This window comes from Saimiri boliviensis, chromosome 2 (assembly GCF_048565385.1).
Source record: "Saimiri boliviensis isolate mSaiBol1 chromosome 2, mSaiBol1.pri, whole genome shotgun sequence".
NCBI classification, from domain to species: Eukaryota; Metazoa; Chordata; class Mammalia; order Primates; family Cebidae; genus Saimiri; species Saimiri boliviensis.
Genome location: NC_133450.1, coordinates 76,800,270 through 76,819,157, shown reverse-complemented (window position 1 = coordinate 76,819,157; position 18,888 = coordinate 76,800,270). Strand labels below are relative to the sequence as shown.

Below are 18,888 nucleotides of genomic sequence, written 5' to 3'. Positions count from 1 at the left end.
ACTTTTTTCTGCAAATAAGAAAAACAATCTCAATATTAGCAGAGAAAATCCTAGTCAACCTGTCAGAACATCACTGTTTCATAACAATTTAAGAATCACTGTCTTAAAAGAATAAAGATCTGATCAACATCTTCATTTGATAGACAACCCAGCTGTCAGCCTGACAGGTTGAGTGGCTTGCTGAGATCACCCAGGTAATCAGAAGCAGATTCTGGACATGAAGCCAAGTCTACTTATTCCCAGTCTACTACTAGTAGTTTCTTTTTATCACACTTTACAAATGTGTTTGTGAGTAAGCAAGATAGGTCAAGATTAAATATAAATATTTGGCAAATGTTTGAACTTAGGCTTGTTTATATTTTCATCATGAAAGATACAACTTTTTATTTGAGGTATGGCTTACTTATAAAAATATTTACAAACTCCAAAACATTTACTATGATTTCTGAATTACAAATTGCTAATGAAACAAAGTATTTGAATATGGCTTGTGTTTTGAAATGCTAAATGTTAAACCTAAAATTACCTAATGAGATTCCTACCATCTTAATTTCACACTTTTTCAATCCATCCTATACATCAGTTAGTACAACAGAAAAGCATGGCAAGCATTTGATTCATAATTTTATGTACTATACTTTACCGTAACAGGTGCATAGTCATTAGGCATAACATAAACTTATAAAGTTCTCTTAAATGGATAGAGATTATAAAGTAAAAGAAAAATCATAAATAATTTTGTAGCTAAACAGAAAAAAAGACAAAAACATATATAGAAGAAGTCAATAGTTTTCAAATTATTAATATGCAAGCAAACTACCTATAGTCACTAAGGAGATTATATAAGACCTTGATGCAAGGGAATACAGTATTTTGGGGGGGTTAATAAGAGCTTAACTTTAAAAATATTACTAATACTTTACACTAGACAACTTTGCTTTCAAACATAAAAAATATATTCTTATATGAGTTTAAATAAAATACTGTTTCTATTTCATTCACTTTAAAAATAATTAGCATAACTATAAATTTCAATGCTTACCTGAAAGAATGCATCCTTTCGACTTAGAGGTATGCTCATGAAAAGTGTCACATAACTTTCTGAAATTCTGTCAAATAAACAATCTTGGTTTTCTCTGTCAGGCTTTAAAAAAGTGTGAAATTAAAGTCAATATTACAATTTAAAACTGGAATTTGTTTACATGATGTCAGCAATTTTATTTATTCTTATGAGCACATCAGTTGGTATAGGAGTATCAGCATGGGTGGCTTTTGGCATAATGTAGACCCAAATTTTAATACTGGCTGTTATACATTAGCTGTATTACCCTGGGCAAGTTAATTAAGTGCCAGGTTTCTCATCTGTCAAATGTAGGTAATATGTATTTATCTTAAAGGAGTGTAGTAAAATTAAAAAAGGACAGAGATCGTATTTGTGTAACTTTGTATTTCAAGGCCTTAGCACAGTACCTGGCAATGAAAAGGATGCAAACATTTTATGAGTTAATTACCCTTGCATTCCAGGAATAAATTCCACCAGTTATGGTGTATAATCCTTTTAATATGTTGACTTTGATTTGCTACTATTTTGTTGAGGATTTTTATGTCAATACTCATCATAAAAGATATTGGTAGTTTCTGTTTTGTTTTTATTGCAGTGCCTTTTTTGGGTTTTAGTTTCAGAGTAATACCCTCTAACTCATAGGTTGAGTTACAAAGTATTTCCTCCTTTTCAGCTTTTCGGAAGAGTTTCAGAAGGACTGGTGTTTATTTTTAAATGCGGGTAGCCTTCAACAGTGAAGCCCTCTATTACAGGGCTTTTCTTTGATGGGAGGTTTTTGGTTACTGATTCAATCTCCCATTTAAATAGTCTATTTCTTTCTTATTCCATCTTGTTAGATTGTATGTTTCCAAGATTTTGCCCATTTCAATAACAGTATTCCAACTTGTTGGCATACATCTGTTTATAACACTCTCTTATAATCCTTTTTACTTCCATAAAATTGACAATATTTTCCCCAATTTCATTTAAAATTTTAGTATAGTCTTCACTATTTTTTAATAGTCATTCTAGCTAAAGGTTTGTCCATTTTGTTCTTCTCAGAGACAGAACTTCTAGTTTTATTTATTTATTATTATTTTTTATCATAAAGCAATTTATTTCTTTACAAAATGGATCTCTGATTTGCAAGGGGGTTTGCCTCATGCACATTTATAAAGCAAGCTTATTAATTACCCTTGGGGCACACTTGCACACTTTTTTTATTGTAATTTAAGTTCTGGGATACATGTGCAGATCATGCAGGATTGTTGCATAGGTACATACATGGCAAGGTGGTTGGCTGCCTTCATCCCCCCATCATCTATATCTGGTATTTCTCTCCTCATTATCCCTCCCCACCCTCCTCACACCTGTTGTCCCTCCCCTACCCCCACCACTATATGTGATGCTCCCCTCCCTGTGTCCACGTGTTCAAATTGTTAACACCTGCCTATGAGTGATAACATACAGTGTTTGGTTTTCTGTTCTTGTGTCAGTTTGCTGAGAATGATGGTTTCCAGATTCATCCATTTCCCTGCAAACGACAAGAATGCATCCTTTTTTATGGCTGCATAGCATTCCATGGTGTATATGTGCCACATTTTCTTTATCCAGTCTATACTTGATGGGCACTTGGGCTGGTTCCAAGTCTTCGCTATTGTAAACAGTGCTGCAACGAGCATACGTATGCATGTGTCTTTATAATAAACAATTTATAATCCTTTGCATATATACCCAGTAATGGGATTGCTGGGTCAAATGGTATTTCTATCTCTAGATCCTTGCGGAATTGCCACACCATTTTCCACAATGGTTGAACTAATTTACACTCCCACCAACAGTATAAAAGTGTTCCTATTTCTCCACATCCTCTCCAGCATCTGTTGTCTCCAGATTTTTTAATGATTGCCATTTTAATTGGTGTAAGATGGTATCGCAATATGGTTTAATTTGCATTTCTTTAATGAACAGTGATAATGAGCATTTTTTCATGTTTGTTGGCCACATAAATGTCTTCTTTTGTAAAGTGTCTAGTCATATCCTTTGCCCAGTTTTTGATGGTTTTTTTTCTTGTCAATTTGCTTTAGTTCTTCGTAGATTCTGGGTATTATCCCTTTTTCAGATGGGTAGCTTTCAAGTATTTTTTCCCATTCTGTTGGTTGCTGGTTCACACTAATGATTGTGTATTTCGCTGTGCAGAAGCTCATAGGTTGTTTGCTTCTGCTGTGCTGAAGCTTTTAAGATCCCATTTGTCTATTTTAGCTTTTGTTCTGTTTCTAGTTTCTTAATGTATAAGACTGTGTGGTTGATTTGAGAGCTTTCTTTGATTTTTAATATTTCATTGTTTTTTATTTATAAATCAGAATTGTATTTACTTATAGAGTACAATGCGTCATTTTGATATATGTACACAATGTATCCATCCTCTCAGTTACTTATAATTTGTTAAGGAGAGACATTTAAAACTTACATTCTTAGCAATTTTGAAGCACACAATATGGTACTGTTAACTATAGTGACCATGTTGTTCAATGAATCTCAGTGAAATCCTCCAGCTGGACGTGGTGGCTCACGCCTGTAATCCCAGCACTTTGGGAGGCCAAGGTGGGTGGATCAAGAGGTCAAGAGATGGAAACCATCTTAGCTAACATGGTGAAACCCATCTCTACCAAAAAGGAAAAAAAATTAGCTGGGAGTGGTGGTGCACACCTGTATTCCCAGCTACTTGGGAGGCTGAAGCAGGAGAATTGCTTGAATCTGGGAGACAGAGGTTGCAGCGAACCAAGAAGGTGCCATTGAACTCCAACCTGGCAATAGAGTAAGACTCCATCTCAGAGGGAAAAAAAAAAAGTTATTCCTCCTGTCTCACTGAAACTCTTTATCCTTTTAACATCTCCCCATTCTTAGCTTCCAGCCCAGCCTCTGTAACTACTGCTCTTCTCCCTGCTTCTGTGAGTTCAACTTTTTTAGATTCCACAAGTAAGTGAGATCCTATTTGTCTGTACAAACCTGGCTTATTCCACTTAGCAAATTGTCCTCTAGGTTCATTCAGGTTGTCACAAATATTAGAATTTCCTTTTTAAAAGCCCAAGAATAGTCTATTGTGTATTTATACCACATTATCCATTCATTCATTGACATACACTTAGGTTGATTTCTGTGATGGACACTTAAGTTGATTTCCTATCTTAGCTATTGTATTGCAATGAATGTAGACATAGAGATATCTATTCGACATACTAATTTCAATTCCTGTGGATGTATACCCAGAAGTGGGATTACTGGAGCATGTGGTAGTTCTATTTTTAGTTTTTCAGAAATCCATACTGTTTTCCACATTAGCTGTAGTAATTCACATTTCCAACTTTTCTCCATATCCTCACCAATACCTGCTATCTTTCACCTTTTGGATAACAGCCATGTTAGATAACATCTCACGTATCAAACTGGTATATGAGATCATATCTCATTGTGGTTTTGGTTTGTATTCCCCTAATGATTCACAACGTTGAGCATTTTTTCACACACTGTTGGCCATTGGTATGTCTTCTTTTGAGAAGTGTTTGTTTAGAGCCTTTGCCCATTTAAAAAATTTTATCAAATTATTAAATTTAAAACATATTACTTACTGTGGTCACCATGCAGTATAATAGATCACTAAGACTTATTTCTCTGGTGTAAGTGAAACTTGGTACCTTTTGATCATCTCACTTTTCCCCATTTCTCCCCACCCTTAGCCTCTGGTAACCACCTTCCTGCTTTCTGTTTCTACAAGATTGACTTCTTTAGATTCCACATGTGAGATCATACAGTATTTGACTTTCTGTGTTTGGCTTATTTCAGTTAGCAAAATGTCCTCCAGTTCCACCTATGTTTTTGGAAAATACAGAATATCCTTTTTTTAAAGACTATATAGTATTCCATTACAAATATATGTATATATGTGTGTGTATATATTTACACACACACATATATGTATATATATAACGTCTTCTTTATCCATTCATCCATTGATGGACATTCAGGTTGCTTTCATATCTTGGCTATTCTGATTAACGCTGAAATGAACATAAAAGTGCAAATATCTTTTCAACATAGCAATTATAACTCCTTTGGATATAACTACAGTACAGAAATGGGACTGCTGGATCATATGGTGATTCTACTTTTAATTTTTTTGTGGAAACTTCATATTGTTTTCCAAAATGACTATATTAATTTACTTTTTTCCTTTTTAAATCAGGTTGTTTTCCTATTAAATTGTCTGAAATACTTATATATTTTGGACATTAACCTCTTATCAGATATAGGATTTTCAAATATGTTCTCCCACTCTAAAGGTTGTCTCTTCAATCTATTGATTGTTTGCTTTGTTGTGCTGAAACTTTTTAGTTTGATGCAATTCCATTTGTTTATTTTTTGCTTTTGTTGCCTATACTTTGCTTCATATTCAAAAAATCATTGTACAAACCAATGTCATGGAGCTTTTCCTCTACGTTTTATTCTAGTAGTTTTACACTTTCAGATCTTATACGTAAGTCTTTAATACATGCTAACTTGATTTTTGTATATGATGTGAAATAAGGGTTCAATTTCCTTCTTCTGCATGTGGATACTCAATTATCCCAACAACAGTTATTGAAGACTATCCTTCTTCATTATGCCTTCTTGACACCTTTGTTGAAAGTTAATTGATTGTAAACATGTAGATTTATTTTGGGGCTCTTTTTTCTGTTCTTTTGGTATATGTGGCTGTTTTTATGCCAGTACTCTGCTTTTTTTCAGTTACTACAGCATTGTAGCATATTTTGAAGTTAAGTAGTGTGATACTTCAAGCTTTGTATTTGTTGCTCAAGACTGATTGACTATTCAGTTTCTTTTGTAGTTCCATATAAATTTTAGAACTTTTTTTTTTTTTTTTTTTTTTTACTATTTCTGGGAAAACATCACTGGAATTTTGTTATGGATTGCATTGATTCTGTACATTGCTTTGGGTAGTACAGATGTTTTACTAATACTAATTCTTTCAATCTATGAACATACGCTATCTTTCCATTTATTTGTGTCATCTTTTATTTCTTTCATCCATTTTTTATTTCCAGTATACAGATCTCTCACCTCCTTGGTTAAGTTTAAATCTAACTATTTTATTTTGTTATTACTATTGTAAACAGAATTGTTTTCTTGATTTCTTTTTTGTATAATTTATTGTTAGTGTACAGAAATGCTACTAACTTTTGAATGTTGATTTTGTATCCTGCAACTGAATTCATATATTTCTAACAGTTTTTTGGTGGAATCATTAGGATTTTCTGTATAAAAGATGTTGTTACAAACAGAGATATTTCACCTCTTCCTTTTCTATTAGGATACTTTTATTTTTTTTTCTTGTCTAATTGCTATGGCTTTCTTTTTTAATGTAAGAATTTACAGCCATAAATTTCCCTCTTTGCATTGTTTGTGCTGCATCTCCTAAATTTTGGCATGCTGTGTTTTTGTTTTCATTTGTCTCAAGGTATTTTCTCATTTCCTTTTGGATTTCTTCTTTGACCCACTGGTTTAGAAACAATGGGAACTCAATATATTAACAATGAGAGTATAAAATTGTACATGCACTTGGAAAAACAATTTGACATTTTCTCATTAAGCTGATCATTTTAATATCAAACAACCCAGCAATTCCTTTCCTTTTTCATATGTCTTATACCTTCTGTTTGAGAGCTTGGCATCTTTCAAAGGCCTGTAGAAACTGAGGTAAGTAATATTTATGCTTGGGAATAGGCATTCTTCTTCTTTTGCTAAGCCTTTAGGAGCTTGAATCAATTAAGTCAAGCAATGAACTGTATTTAGGTTTTGTTTCTTCTATGGTCATTCTCACTGAAACACCAGCCTCAAATTGCTCATGTTACCTCATTTTTACAATTCTCAAATAACCAACTTTTGGCCAAATTGAGTTTTTTTATTTCTTTGCTTTTTCTTTTTAATTTTATTAATTTTCTCTGATTTTTATTATTTTGTTTTCTTCTGCTTTCCATAGGTTTGGCTTATTTTTTTCTTTTTCCAGTTTCTTAAGGTAGAAGATATGCTTTCTCTTTTTTCAGAACTTTCTTTTTTCTATTGCAGGTATTTTAATCCTTTGATTTTCTCTCTAAATACTGCTTTAGTTATATCTCACACATTTTAATCTGTGTTTTCATTTTCATTTAGTTCAAAATAATTTCTGATTTCCTTATTGATTTCTGACTTGATCCATGGTTATTGAGAACTGTGTTCATTCAAATATTTGGCAATTTTTTAGATATCTGTTATTATTTTATAATATATCTCAATGTTGATCTGAAAACACTGTGTTTGGCTTGAATTCTTATAAACTTATTAGGACATTTTCTAGCTCAGAATATAGTTAATCTTAGTAAATGTTTAATGCGCACTTGAGAAAAAGGTGTATATTCTCCTGCTATTTTGAGGTACTATGGTTTGAATGTGTCCCCCAAAGTTCAATGTATTGAAAATTTGATCCCAAAGGCAGTGATGTTGAGAGATGAGGCCTAATGGGATGTGTTTGGGTCTTGGGGAAATTATCCTCATGAACAGATTATGCCATTATCACAGAAGTAGGTTTGTTATCACAGGAAGGGCCGCCTTGTTTGTTCCCTCTCTCACTCTTCTACCTGATGCCAAGGAGTGATGCAGCAAAAAGGCCCTCACCACATGCTGGTCCCTCTATCTTCGACTCCCCAGCCCACTGTGAGTCAATTCATTCTGTTAATTATAAATCGCCATTCTGCTATATTCTATTATTATAGCACAAAACCAACTAAGACAGGAGAAATGTTTAATAAATGTCAATTATGTTAAGTTGCTTGACAGTGTTGTTCAAGTCTTCTATATCATTCTGTATCCTTACTGATTTTCTTTATATTCTACCAACTATTCAAAGAAGGTGCTGAAATCGCTATACCTACTGATTTGTGTATTTCTCATTAAAGTATTACAAGTTTTTATTAAATGTGTTTTGAAGCATTTTTATTAGGTACATAAATATTTGGAATTGTTACGTCAGGTTGATGAATTGACCACTTCGGCATTACAAAATTATTTTCTTTATATCTGGTAACATTCTTTGCTTTGAAATCTACTTTGTACGATGGAGAAAAAAAAAAAACCTGACTTTGTAAGTTATACATGACTTTCTCTTGTTGTTGTTTGGAGGAAAATGATGCACTTTCCAGGGATTTGTCTTTTTTGTAGTCAAGGTCCCAAGAGCAATTTTTTTAAAACATTAAGGTTGTTATAATATTATTACTGAAACTCTTCTAGTAAAACACTGTTTCATGGGCTATTTCCTTCTTTTACTGTTTCCCAGATGCCCCCTCTGATGTGGTTTGGCTCTATGTCACCAATCAAATTTCATCTTGAATTGTAATCACCCCATGTCGAGGAAGGGACCTCATGGGAGGTTACTGGATCATGGAAATGGTTTCCCCCATGATGTTCTCATAATGGTGAGCAATCACGAGATGTGTGGTTTAAAAACTGTGGCACTTTTGCTTCCCTTTCTCTCCCTCTTACCTCCTGTGAAGAAGGTGCCTATCTCCCTTTTGCCTTTCACTAGGACCGTAAGTTTCCCGAGGCCTCCACAGCCGTGCAGAAGTGTCAGTCAATTAAACCTCTTTCCTTCATAAATTGCCCAGTCTTAGGTTCTTTACAGTAGTGTGAAAATGGACTAATTACACGTTCTTTATCTGTTCAGTCCTAATCGGAATTTTCACCTCATTAAATTTCTGACTTAGATTCTAATTATATGATATATAATATATGTAAAATTTATGAAGTCTAATTTCAAAGATCCAGAATCTTTTGAAATCCATATTACAGTTTTAACTCCTTTGAAAGAACTCTAGACTTCAAATAGGATTTCTATATGGTGAATGCTCAAAAAAATGACCTCTGTAGTAGAATCCAGAAAAGCATTTTTGTACTCGACTTATCTCTACTGAAAAATTAATTATGCTCAAAATCAACTTAAAAATAATTTTTTTAAAACACCATACCTTAAATTTATGGAGAAACCACCACCAAAAGGAGTCATGCAAAAGAGCAATGGAGGCTTCTGAGAGAAAGTGAGTCTTCCAGATTTTAAAAACTTTTTCCTATGGGAAAAAAAAAACAAAAGAGAGATGCATAGACATTAAAACACATTACAAAACATTTTAATATAGATAGGCTTTATGAAGAGTATGCTTTCAATGTTTATAGATCAGCACTGTTCAACAGAAATTTAACATGAGCCACATACATAATGTTAAGTATTCTTGAAGCCACACTAAAAAAGTAAAAAGTGGGCCGGGCTCATGCCTGTAATCCCAGCACTTTGGGAGGCCGAGGTGGGTGGATCACGAGGTCAAGAGATCAAGACCATCCTGGTCAACATGGTGAAACCCCGTCTCTATTAAAAAAAAAAAATACAAAAAATTAGCTGGGCGTGGTGGTGCATGCCTGTAATCCCAGCTACTCAGGAGGCTGAGGCAGGAGAATTGCCTGAACCCAGGAGGTGGAGGTTGCGGTGAGCCAAGACTGCGCCATTGCACTCCAGCCTGCAACAAGAGAGAAACTCCGTCTCAAAAAAAAAAAAAAAAAAAAAAAAGGTAAAAAGTGAAATTAATTTTAGGAACTTTTTTTTTAGGAACATTTTATTTAACCAAATATGTTGAAAATATCACTCCAATGTACAATTTACATAAAAATTATTTAAAATATTTCATTCCTTTTTGAGTACTTGGCATTTGAAATATGGCATATATTTTTGATAGTGCATCTAAATTTGAACACTACATTTTCATCAGAAATACTAGATTAATATTTAGACTTCATAGAATACATGTTTGTAATTTTGTTCTAAGCATAATTAAACATTTTTAAATAATTAAATCAAATTTAGTTTTTAGATTTATATATGAGTTAAAAGAAATACAATAAAAAATTCAGCTCCTCAGTCATACTAGCCACATTTCACATGCTCAATAACCATAAAGGACAACGTTGGATAGACCATGAACAGCAAAAATGTAAGATTCATGCCATGAGTTCCCCCTTTTCCACTGAGGACAAATATCAACAATCAATCATGGACTTCTATTCCGATAAGCTCTTCTTCTGAGCCTGTCCAGTGTTCTTCCAAAGCAGACAATTGATCAAGATTGGTATCAATGGTTAAATCTGTCTACTGTGACTACTAGAAACTTTAAGTTTTGGTTTAAATAGGCAGATTCAACAGATCATTTTATCTTCTTATTCACAAAATGATAATGTCAGACTGAGACATTAAAGATTCTTTTATGTCTGAAATTAATTTCTTTTAATTACATCCAGAGGTATGAATTCCTTTTCAAGTACAGGTCTATAAAAAGACCATCATGTAACTTTCATAACAAGAAAATTATTATGTATTCTGTGGGGGCACATCTTTTTCATAAGCCACTAAGCATAGTATGATGTACACTGGTAATAGCTTCAACTTGGAATTAATACTTTTTAGTGACAAAGAATATATGTAATATATATAAACATAAAAATCAGAAAATTAAAATAGAGGGCAAAATAACCATTTTTACCAGGTAACCACTTCACATTTTAACCCTGGTATTCACTGGCTATTTTATAAAAGGTAAATTGAAATGGAGGGCAAGATGACCACTTTTACTAGGTAACTATTCCACATTTTAGCCCTGGTATTTACTGGCTATTGATCTAACTACCTCTGAACACCTCCAGTTTTTCATCGTTTGGCTACCCTACAGGGATACTACTCAAAAATTCCCACAGACACTTGAAGACTCAAAAGAAACACCAAAAGAGTTGTGAAGAAGGGCACTCACAACTTATTTCAGGATCAAAAATGAGCAGGCTAAAACATCCTGAGCTGACAGAGCAGGAACATACAAATAGGAAAAAAACACCTGTCATGGTTACATGCCAAGCCAGTGTACACTAGCAACCTCAGGATCCTGAAGCAGTACCACAGAGTTTAATACATTATTTTCTGGTAATCAGTAGGTTAGACACATCACTGGTCTTTCCTACCAAATTTAATGCCCAAAGGATTAATCTTGTTTAACATCTAATTATTTATCATAGCTTTAAATAAAGGTCTAATTCATTAAATTCTACTGTCAAAATTTATCCTACGATAAAATGAAATATTAACATACATCAAAATTATGGGCTTTTAAAATAAAAAGATATATTTGTTTGGCATCCAAATGTCTGGGTAGCTGAGTAAGTTCATTTGCTTTGAATCCTGTGAAGTTGCAACCCTAGAAAGAGGTGAATATAACAGGACAGTAATTATTTTACTTTTCTCACTATAGTATACTCATATAACTACAGATAACCAACATTTAACTATCACTTACTAACATAATTTTACTTCTTTTTACTAAATTAAGTAAAATTTATATATCCCATCTAAGAAAAACCTCCAGCCAGGTGCAGTGGCTCACGCCTGTAATCCCAGCACTTTGGGAGGCCAAGGTGTTTGAGGTTGGAAGTTCGAGACCAGCCTGGCCAACATAGTAAAACCCTGTCTCTACTAAAAATATAAAAATTAGCCAGGCATGGTGGCACAAACCTGTAATCATAGCTGCTTGGGAGGCAGGAGAATCACTTGAACCTGGGAGGCAGAGGCTGCAGTAAGCCAAGGCTGCACCACTGCACTTCAGACTGGGCCACAGAGTGAGACTCTGTCTCAAAAAAAAAAAAAAAAAAGGAAAAGAAAAGAAAAGAAAAATCTTCATATCATCTGCTTCTTTGAAATAAGGAGCCCTGGCACATTCATGTGACATATCTAAAATCAAAACAAAATCATACTTCAGAACTAATTTTGACATAAACTCAAATGATCAAGAATTTTAGCTGGACTATACATAAATAAATATAGACTAGGCAGCTTCTATACCTGCTTCTGATTCTCTCCTCTGGTGCCTCTCTCTATATTTAGAGCTATGTATGTATTATTGTAAACATTACTTTTGTCCTACATAATACACTTGATTTACAATCTGGCAAAATATAAATTTTAAGTACCTCTATATTCTTCTCTGTCTCCATGTCATCTGAAAGCTGGAAAACATTTAAAGCAAAATCTTTAAAACTCAAAATTAAAGAAATTTAACATTTAGTGAATTTTTTCAGTTAACTAGTATGTACAGATATAGATATAGATATACATCCTACAGAGGCCTTAAATACTACTGCTGTGTTGGATACTAGAAATTCAAAGATGGTCCTTGCCCTCAAACTAGTTATGGTTCAAGAAGGGAATCAGATATATTCATAAACAAAACGAACAGAGATAAGGGCTAAAATAAACACACCACTATTATAGTTAGGTTCCCTGAGAAATACATTCTCTGAAGGAATTTAGTGTTCAGAACATTTATTGGGAGTGCTTTTGGAATCAATGCCTTTGGCAGTTAAGGGAAGAGGCAGGATTGGGCAGATGGAGAAATTAGCTATGATGGAAGCCCAATAGTCACAACTGACTCCAGGAAGAATTCTAGAGGTGAAAGTATCCATCAGAGTTGTCCTGCATTGGACTGAAATAGCCAGGACTTCCTGCCCCAACTTGAGCAGTCACTGAGTAGCTCCTGGAAAGACGTTTCCTCAGAAGAAGCTCTCTGGAGGTAAGGAATCCCATGAAGGATCTGACAGTTGAAGTGTGGCCCTTAACAGCACTCTTAGCTGCTAGAGAAACAGATCTTTCTTTGAAAGGGAATCCGGGTGGCAAATTTTAATGTCTGCTACACTGCTTTACACACATAGATCAGTTTTTTTTATCATCTAGTCATGTATATATATATATACATACATATTCTATAGACACAGATAGATGAATTACTCCAAAAATAACTAAGCTTACAAGTAAGTTTTACACATACAAGAGCATACATACACACATATTACATATACACATATATTAGAAAGGAGAGGAAAAACAACATATGAAACAAATTGGAAAGAATGATAGATTGCTTCCAGAAAGAGGATCATATTATTCTCATTTTTAAAAGTGTACACAGGCATAAGAAAGAGAGACTTTTTAGAAAAAAATGAGATCAAATATGATTTTAAAGAAGGCTATGTGTTTGAAAGCTACAGATACAATAAAGATGGGGTCAGAAATAGGGCTACATTAAACTAGGAAACTTTTGTACAGCAAAGGAAACAACTGTGATGAGACAACCTGTGTAGGGGGAGAAAATGTTTGCAAACCATTTATTTAATAAGAGACTAATATCCAGAACATATTAGTATTCAAGGAACTAGAACAACTCAACAGCAAAAATAAACACCACATAATACCATCAAAAAGTGGGCAAAGGATCTGAATATACATTTCTCAAAAGAAGGCATACAAATGGCCTACAAAAAACATTCACCATCACAAATCATCAGATAAATGCAAGTCAAACCCACAATGAAGAGAAAAGAGAATTCTTATAATACCGTTGGTGGAAATGTAAATGTAGTACAGCTTTTATGGAAAACAGGGGTTTCTCAAAAAACTAAAAATAGAACTACCATATGATTAGTTCAGCAATCCACTACTCAGTATCTCTCCACTAGAAAGGAAGTCAAAGGGATACCTGCACTCCCAGGTTTACTGGAATACTATTCATGAGAGCTGAGATATGGAACCAACCTAAGTTTCCATCAAAGGATAAATAGTAAAATGTTGTATATATATGTAATGGAATACTATTTAGCCATTAAACAAATGAAATCCTGTCATTTGCAGCAATATAGATAAAACTGGAGGTTGTCTGTTAAGTGAAACAAGACAGGCACAGAAAGACAAGTGTTATGTATTCTTATTCACATATGGGAACTTAAAAAGTTTATCTCGTGGAGGTAGAGTGTAGAATGATGATTACCAGAGGCTGCTGGGGGAGTGGAGGGGATTAAGAGCGGTTGGTTAATGTGTACAAACATACCGTTATCTAGAATGACTAAGTTCTACTGTTTGATAGCATAGTAGGTCAACTATAGTTAACAACAATGTATTGTATATTTCAAAATAGCTAGGATATTTGAAATGTTCCTGACACAAAAAATAATAGCTATCCTAAATAACCTGATTTGATCATTACACATTGCATGTGTGCATCAAAATAACACATGTACCCTGTAAATAGGTATAATTATTATATATCAATTTAAAAAGATGAAGTCAGATTTAATTAAATGTTAAGGTTAATCTCCAAGTCCTGGCTTTATTCTGTAGGAGGAAAAGAAACAGTGAAAGTTTTCAAGCAGCAGAACTGCAGTAATACAAAACATAGTTTTTAGTCATATAACCTTAAAAAGAGACCACAAAAGTATAAATACATGTTAAAATTCTGACTGATAAATCAATGACACTTTTATATTTAACAAAAAGAATAACTACTAAAACTTTTGTTAGTATAATACGCCTAAAAGTGATTTCAATAGATTTTGAAAAGTCATTTGATAAAATAAGTAGTCAGAATTTAAAAACTTATTTGAAAGCAGGATGGCTTGCAAATGTAAGGAAATACAGAAGAGCCACTTGGTTGAGCAAGAGCCTAGCTACCAACCAGTATGCTTAAGCACCATCTACTGAATCACATCCCAAACTTCAACACTAAAAATACTTTGCAAATACATGCCCTGATAAAACCAAAGACAAGAATTCAGGTACAAGAAAAGACCCAACACAAAGTATCAGCCCTCTGAAAACATCCAGAAACAAAGCCTATTGACTGCAATCAGCACCACAGTTAAAGAAACATCAGCCCACATAGATGAGAAAGAATCATCAGCATAAAAACTCTGGCAATTGAAAAAGCCAGTGTCTTTTTCCTCCTAAAGACTACACTAGTTTCAGTAATGGTGCTTAACCAGGTTGAAATGGTTGAAATGACAGGCAAAGAATTCAGAATATGGGTAGAAATAAAGATCATCAAAATTCAGGAGAAACTAAAACCAACTCCAAAAAATCTAAGGATTACAATAAAACAATACAGGAGCTGAAAGTTGAAATGATAATTTTTTAAGGAAGAACCAAACTGAATTGACAGAGCTGAAAAACACACTGCAAATATTTAACAATACAATCAAAAGTATTAACAGCAGAATAGACCAAGCTTAGGAATGAATCTCAGACCTCAAAGACTGCTTCTTAGAAATAACTCAGCCACACAAAAATAAATGAAAAATAATGAACAAAACCTCTGAGAAATATAAGATTACATAAAGAGACCAAATCTATACTCACTAGTGTTCCTGAAAAAGAGGGAAAGAAAATAAGCAACTTGGAAAAAATATTTCATGACATCATCCATAATAATTTCCAAAACCCACTAGAAAGGCCAACATTCAAATTCAGGAAATGCAGAGAACCCTTGGGAGATACTATACAAGATGACCATGCACAAGACACACAGTTACCATATTCTCCAAGGTTGACATGAAATAAAAAATATTAAATGTGGCCAGAGAGAAAGGCAGGCAAACCTACCAAGGGAACCACACCAGGCAAACAGCAGACCTTTCGGCAAAAACCCTACAAGCCAGAAGAGACTTGGGGCCATATTAAGTATTCTTTTTTTTTTTTTAGAAAGATTTTCACTCTTGTTAACCAGACTAGAGTGCAGTGGCACAATCTTGGCTCACTGAAACCTACCCCTCCTAGATTCAAGTTATTTTCCTGCTTCAGCCTTCCAAGTAGCTTGGGATTATACACTACCATGCCTGGCTAATTTTGTTTTTAGTAGAGAAGCAGTTTCACTATATTGGTCAGGATGGTCTCGAACTCCTGACCTCATATTATCCACCCACCTTGGCCTCCGAAAGTGCTGGAATTACAGGTGTTGAGTCACCATGCCAAGCTGTATTCAACACTCTTAAAGAAAATAAATTCCAACTAAGAATTTCATATCTAGCCAAACTAAGTGAAGGAGAAATAAAATCTTTTTCAGATAAGCAAATGTTAAAAGAATTCATTAGCAACAGACCTGCTTTGAAAGAGGTCCTTCAGGGAGTGCTAAATATGAAAATCAAAGACTGTTACTAGCCACCAGAAAAACATATTTAAGTACATAGACCAGTGACACTATAACGCACTCACCCAATCAAGTTTGCATAATAACCAACAAACAACAAGGTGACAGACCTAGAGGAATTGTCAGACCTGAACTGTGCAAGGCTGTCTTACCGAAAAGATGGGGCCAGTCCAACTTGAGCACCCCTTGGTTGGCTGGCCTCTCCCAGAGCCCCAGCCTGGCTGCACCTGCTTACAGTACACATACCAGTGACCCTATAAAGCAACCACATAAACAAATCTGTATAAAAACCAGCTAACATCATGATGACTGGATCAAATCAACACATGCCAATATTAACTTTGAATGTAAATGGGGGCTAAATGCCCCCATTAAAAGTCAGAGTGGCAAAATGGATAAAGAAACAAGATCCATTAGTATGCTATGTTCAAAAGATCCATATTGCATGCAATGAGACACATAGGTTCAAAGTAAAGAGAAGGAGAAAAATCTACCAAAAAATTGGAAAACAGAATAAACTAGTACTTGCAGTCCTAATTTTAGACAAAACAGACTTTAAACCAACAAAAATCAAAAAAGAAAAAGAAGGGAATTACATAGGGGTAACAGGTTCAATTCAACAAGAAGACCTAACGATCCAAAATGTAAATGCACCCAACACAGGAACACCCATATTCACAAAGCAAGTTCTTAGAGACCTTCAAAGAGACTTAGACCCACACAGTAATACTGAGAGACTTTAACACCCCACTAACAGTATTAGGACAGATCACTGGGGCAGAAAATTAACAAAGGTATTCAGGACCTAAACCCAGCACTGGATCAAACGGACCTGGCAGACATATACAGAACTTACCTCTCCAAAAAAACAGAATACACATTCTTCTCATTGCCCACATGGCACATACTCTAAAATCGAGCACATAATTATAAGGAAAACACTACTCGGCAAATGCAAAAGAACTGAATTCATGACAGTCTCTTGGATCACAGAGCAATCAAACTAAAAGTCAATACTAAGAAATTCACTCAAAAACCACACAATTACATGGAAATTGAATGACTGCTACTGAATGACTTTTAGAGAAATAAAAGAAATTAGGGCAAAAATCAGGAAGTCCTTTGAAACTAATGAGAACAAAGATACAACATACCGGAATCTCTGGGACACAGCTAAGGAAGTTTTAAGAGGGAAATTTACAGCACTAAATACCCACATCAAAAAGTTAAAAAGATCTCAAGTTAACAACCTAACATCACAACTAAAAGAATTAGGGAACCAAAAGAAAACCAACCCCAAAGCTAGCAGAAGACAAAAAATAACCAAATCAGAGCTGAACTGAAGGAGACTGTGCGACAAAAATCATTCAGAAGATCAACGAATCCAGGAGTTGTTTTTTTTTAAAAAAAATTAACAAAATAGATAGACTGCTAGCTAGATTAATAAAGAAGAAAAGAGAGAAAAATCAAATAAACACAATTAGAAATGAAAAGGAAATAGGAGGTCAGCACAAAATACAGGTCATAAAGATCTTGCTGATAAAACAGACTGCAGTAAAGGAGTAGGCCAAAACCCACCAAAACCAAAATGGCAACAAGAGTGACCAACTTCTAGTTGTCCTCACTGCTACACTCCCACCAAGTGCCATAGAGTTTACAAATGACATGTCAATGTCAGGAAGTTACCCTATATGGTCTTAAAAGTGGATGCATGAATAATCCACCCCTTGTCTAACCTATCATCAAAAAATAACCATAAAAATGGGCAACCAGCATCCCTCAGGGCTGTTCTGTCTATGGAGTAGCCATTCTTTCATTCCTTTACTTTCTTAATAAACTTGCTTTCACCTTGCAAAAAAAAAAGAAATGATAAGGGGGATATCACTATGCCCACTGACCCCACAGAAATGTAAACAACCATCAGAGAATAAATACGAATAAATACTACAAATGCCTCTGTGCATATAAAACTAGAAAATCTAGAAGACATGGATAAATTCCTGGACACATATACCCTCTCAAGACTGAGCCAAAAAAAAAAACTGAATCCCTGAACAGACCAATAATGAGCTCTGAAATTGAATCAGTAATAAATAGCCTATCAACCTATTAAAGCTCAGGACCAGAGAGTTTCACAAGTGAACTCTACCAAATGTACAAAGAAGAGCTGGTACCCTACCTGCTGAAACTATTTCAAAAAATTGAGGAAGAAGGGCTCCTCCCTAACTCATTCTATGAGGCTAGCATGTCTGTTACTAAAACCTGACAGAGATACAACAAAAAAGAACTGCATGCCAATATTCTTGATGAACATTGATGCAAAAATCCTCACCAAAACACTGGCAAATTGAATCCAGCAGCACATCTATAAGCTTATACATCACAGTCAAGTAGACTTTATCCCTGGGATGGAAAGTTGGATTAACATATACAAATCAATAAATGTGATTCATCACACAAACAGAACTAAAAAACCACATGATTATCTCAACAGATGCAGAAAAGGCTGTTGATAAAATTCAACACCATTTCATATTAAAAACACTTAATAAACTACATATTGAAGGTACAGACCTCAAAATAACTAGTGCCAACTATCACAAATTTACAGCCAATATCATAATAAACGGGCAAATGCTGGGAGCATTCTCCTTGAAAACCGGCACAAGACAAGGATGCCCTCTCTCACCACTTTTATTGAACACAGTATTGTGGAAGCCTTAGTCAGAGGTATCAGGCAACAAAAAGAAATAAAGGGCA

At 34.4% G+C, this 18,888-nt stretch overlaps 1 protein-coding gene across 6 annotated transcripts in view; it reads right to left on the bottom strand.

Annotated features, from left to right (window-relative positions):
• Nucleotides 1-18,888, bottom strand: part of FAM227B (family with sequence similarity 227 member B) — a 349,113-nt gene that overhangs the window by 293,319 nt on the left and 36,906 nt on the right. For all 6 annotated transcript variants that reach the window (XR_012516264.1, XM_074393630.1, XM_074393631.1 and 3 more), the window contains exons 6-9: nucleotides 12,128-12,163; nucleotides 11,254-11,358; nucleotides 9,097-9,195; nucleotides 1,043-1,144 (exon numbers count right to left, since the gene is read on the bottom strand). Coding sequence is in view for 5 of the 6 variants with exons in the window: in XM_074393630.1 (XP_074249731.1) it covers nucleotides 1,043-1,144; nucleotides 9,097-9,195; nucleotides 11,254-11,358; nucleotides 12,128-12,163 (342 nt within the window). In the remaining variant the exon portion in view is untranslated. The remainder of the gene's footprint in view (nucleotides 1-1,042; nucleotides 1,145-9,096; nucleotides 9,196-11,253; nucleotides 11,359-12,127; nucleotides 12,164-18,888) is intronic.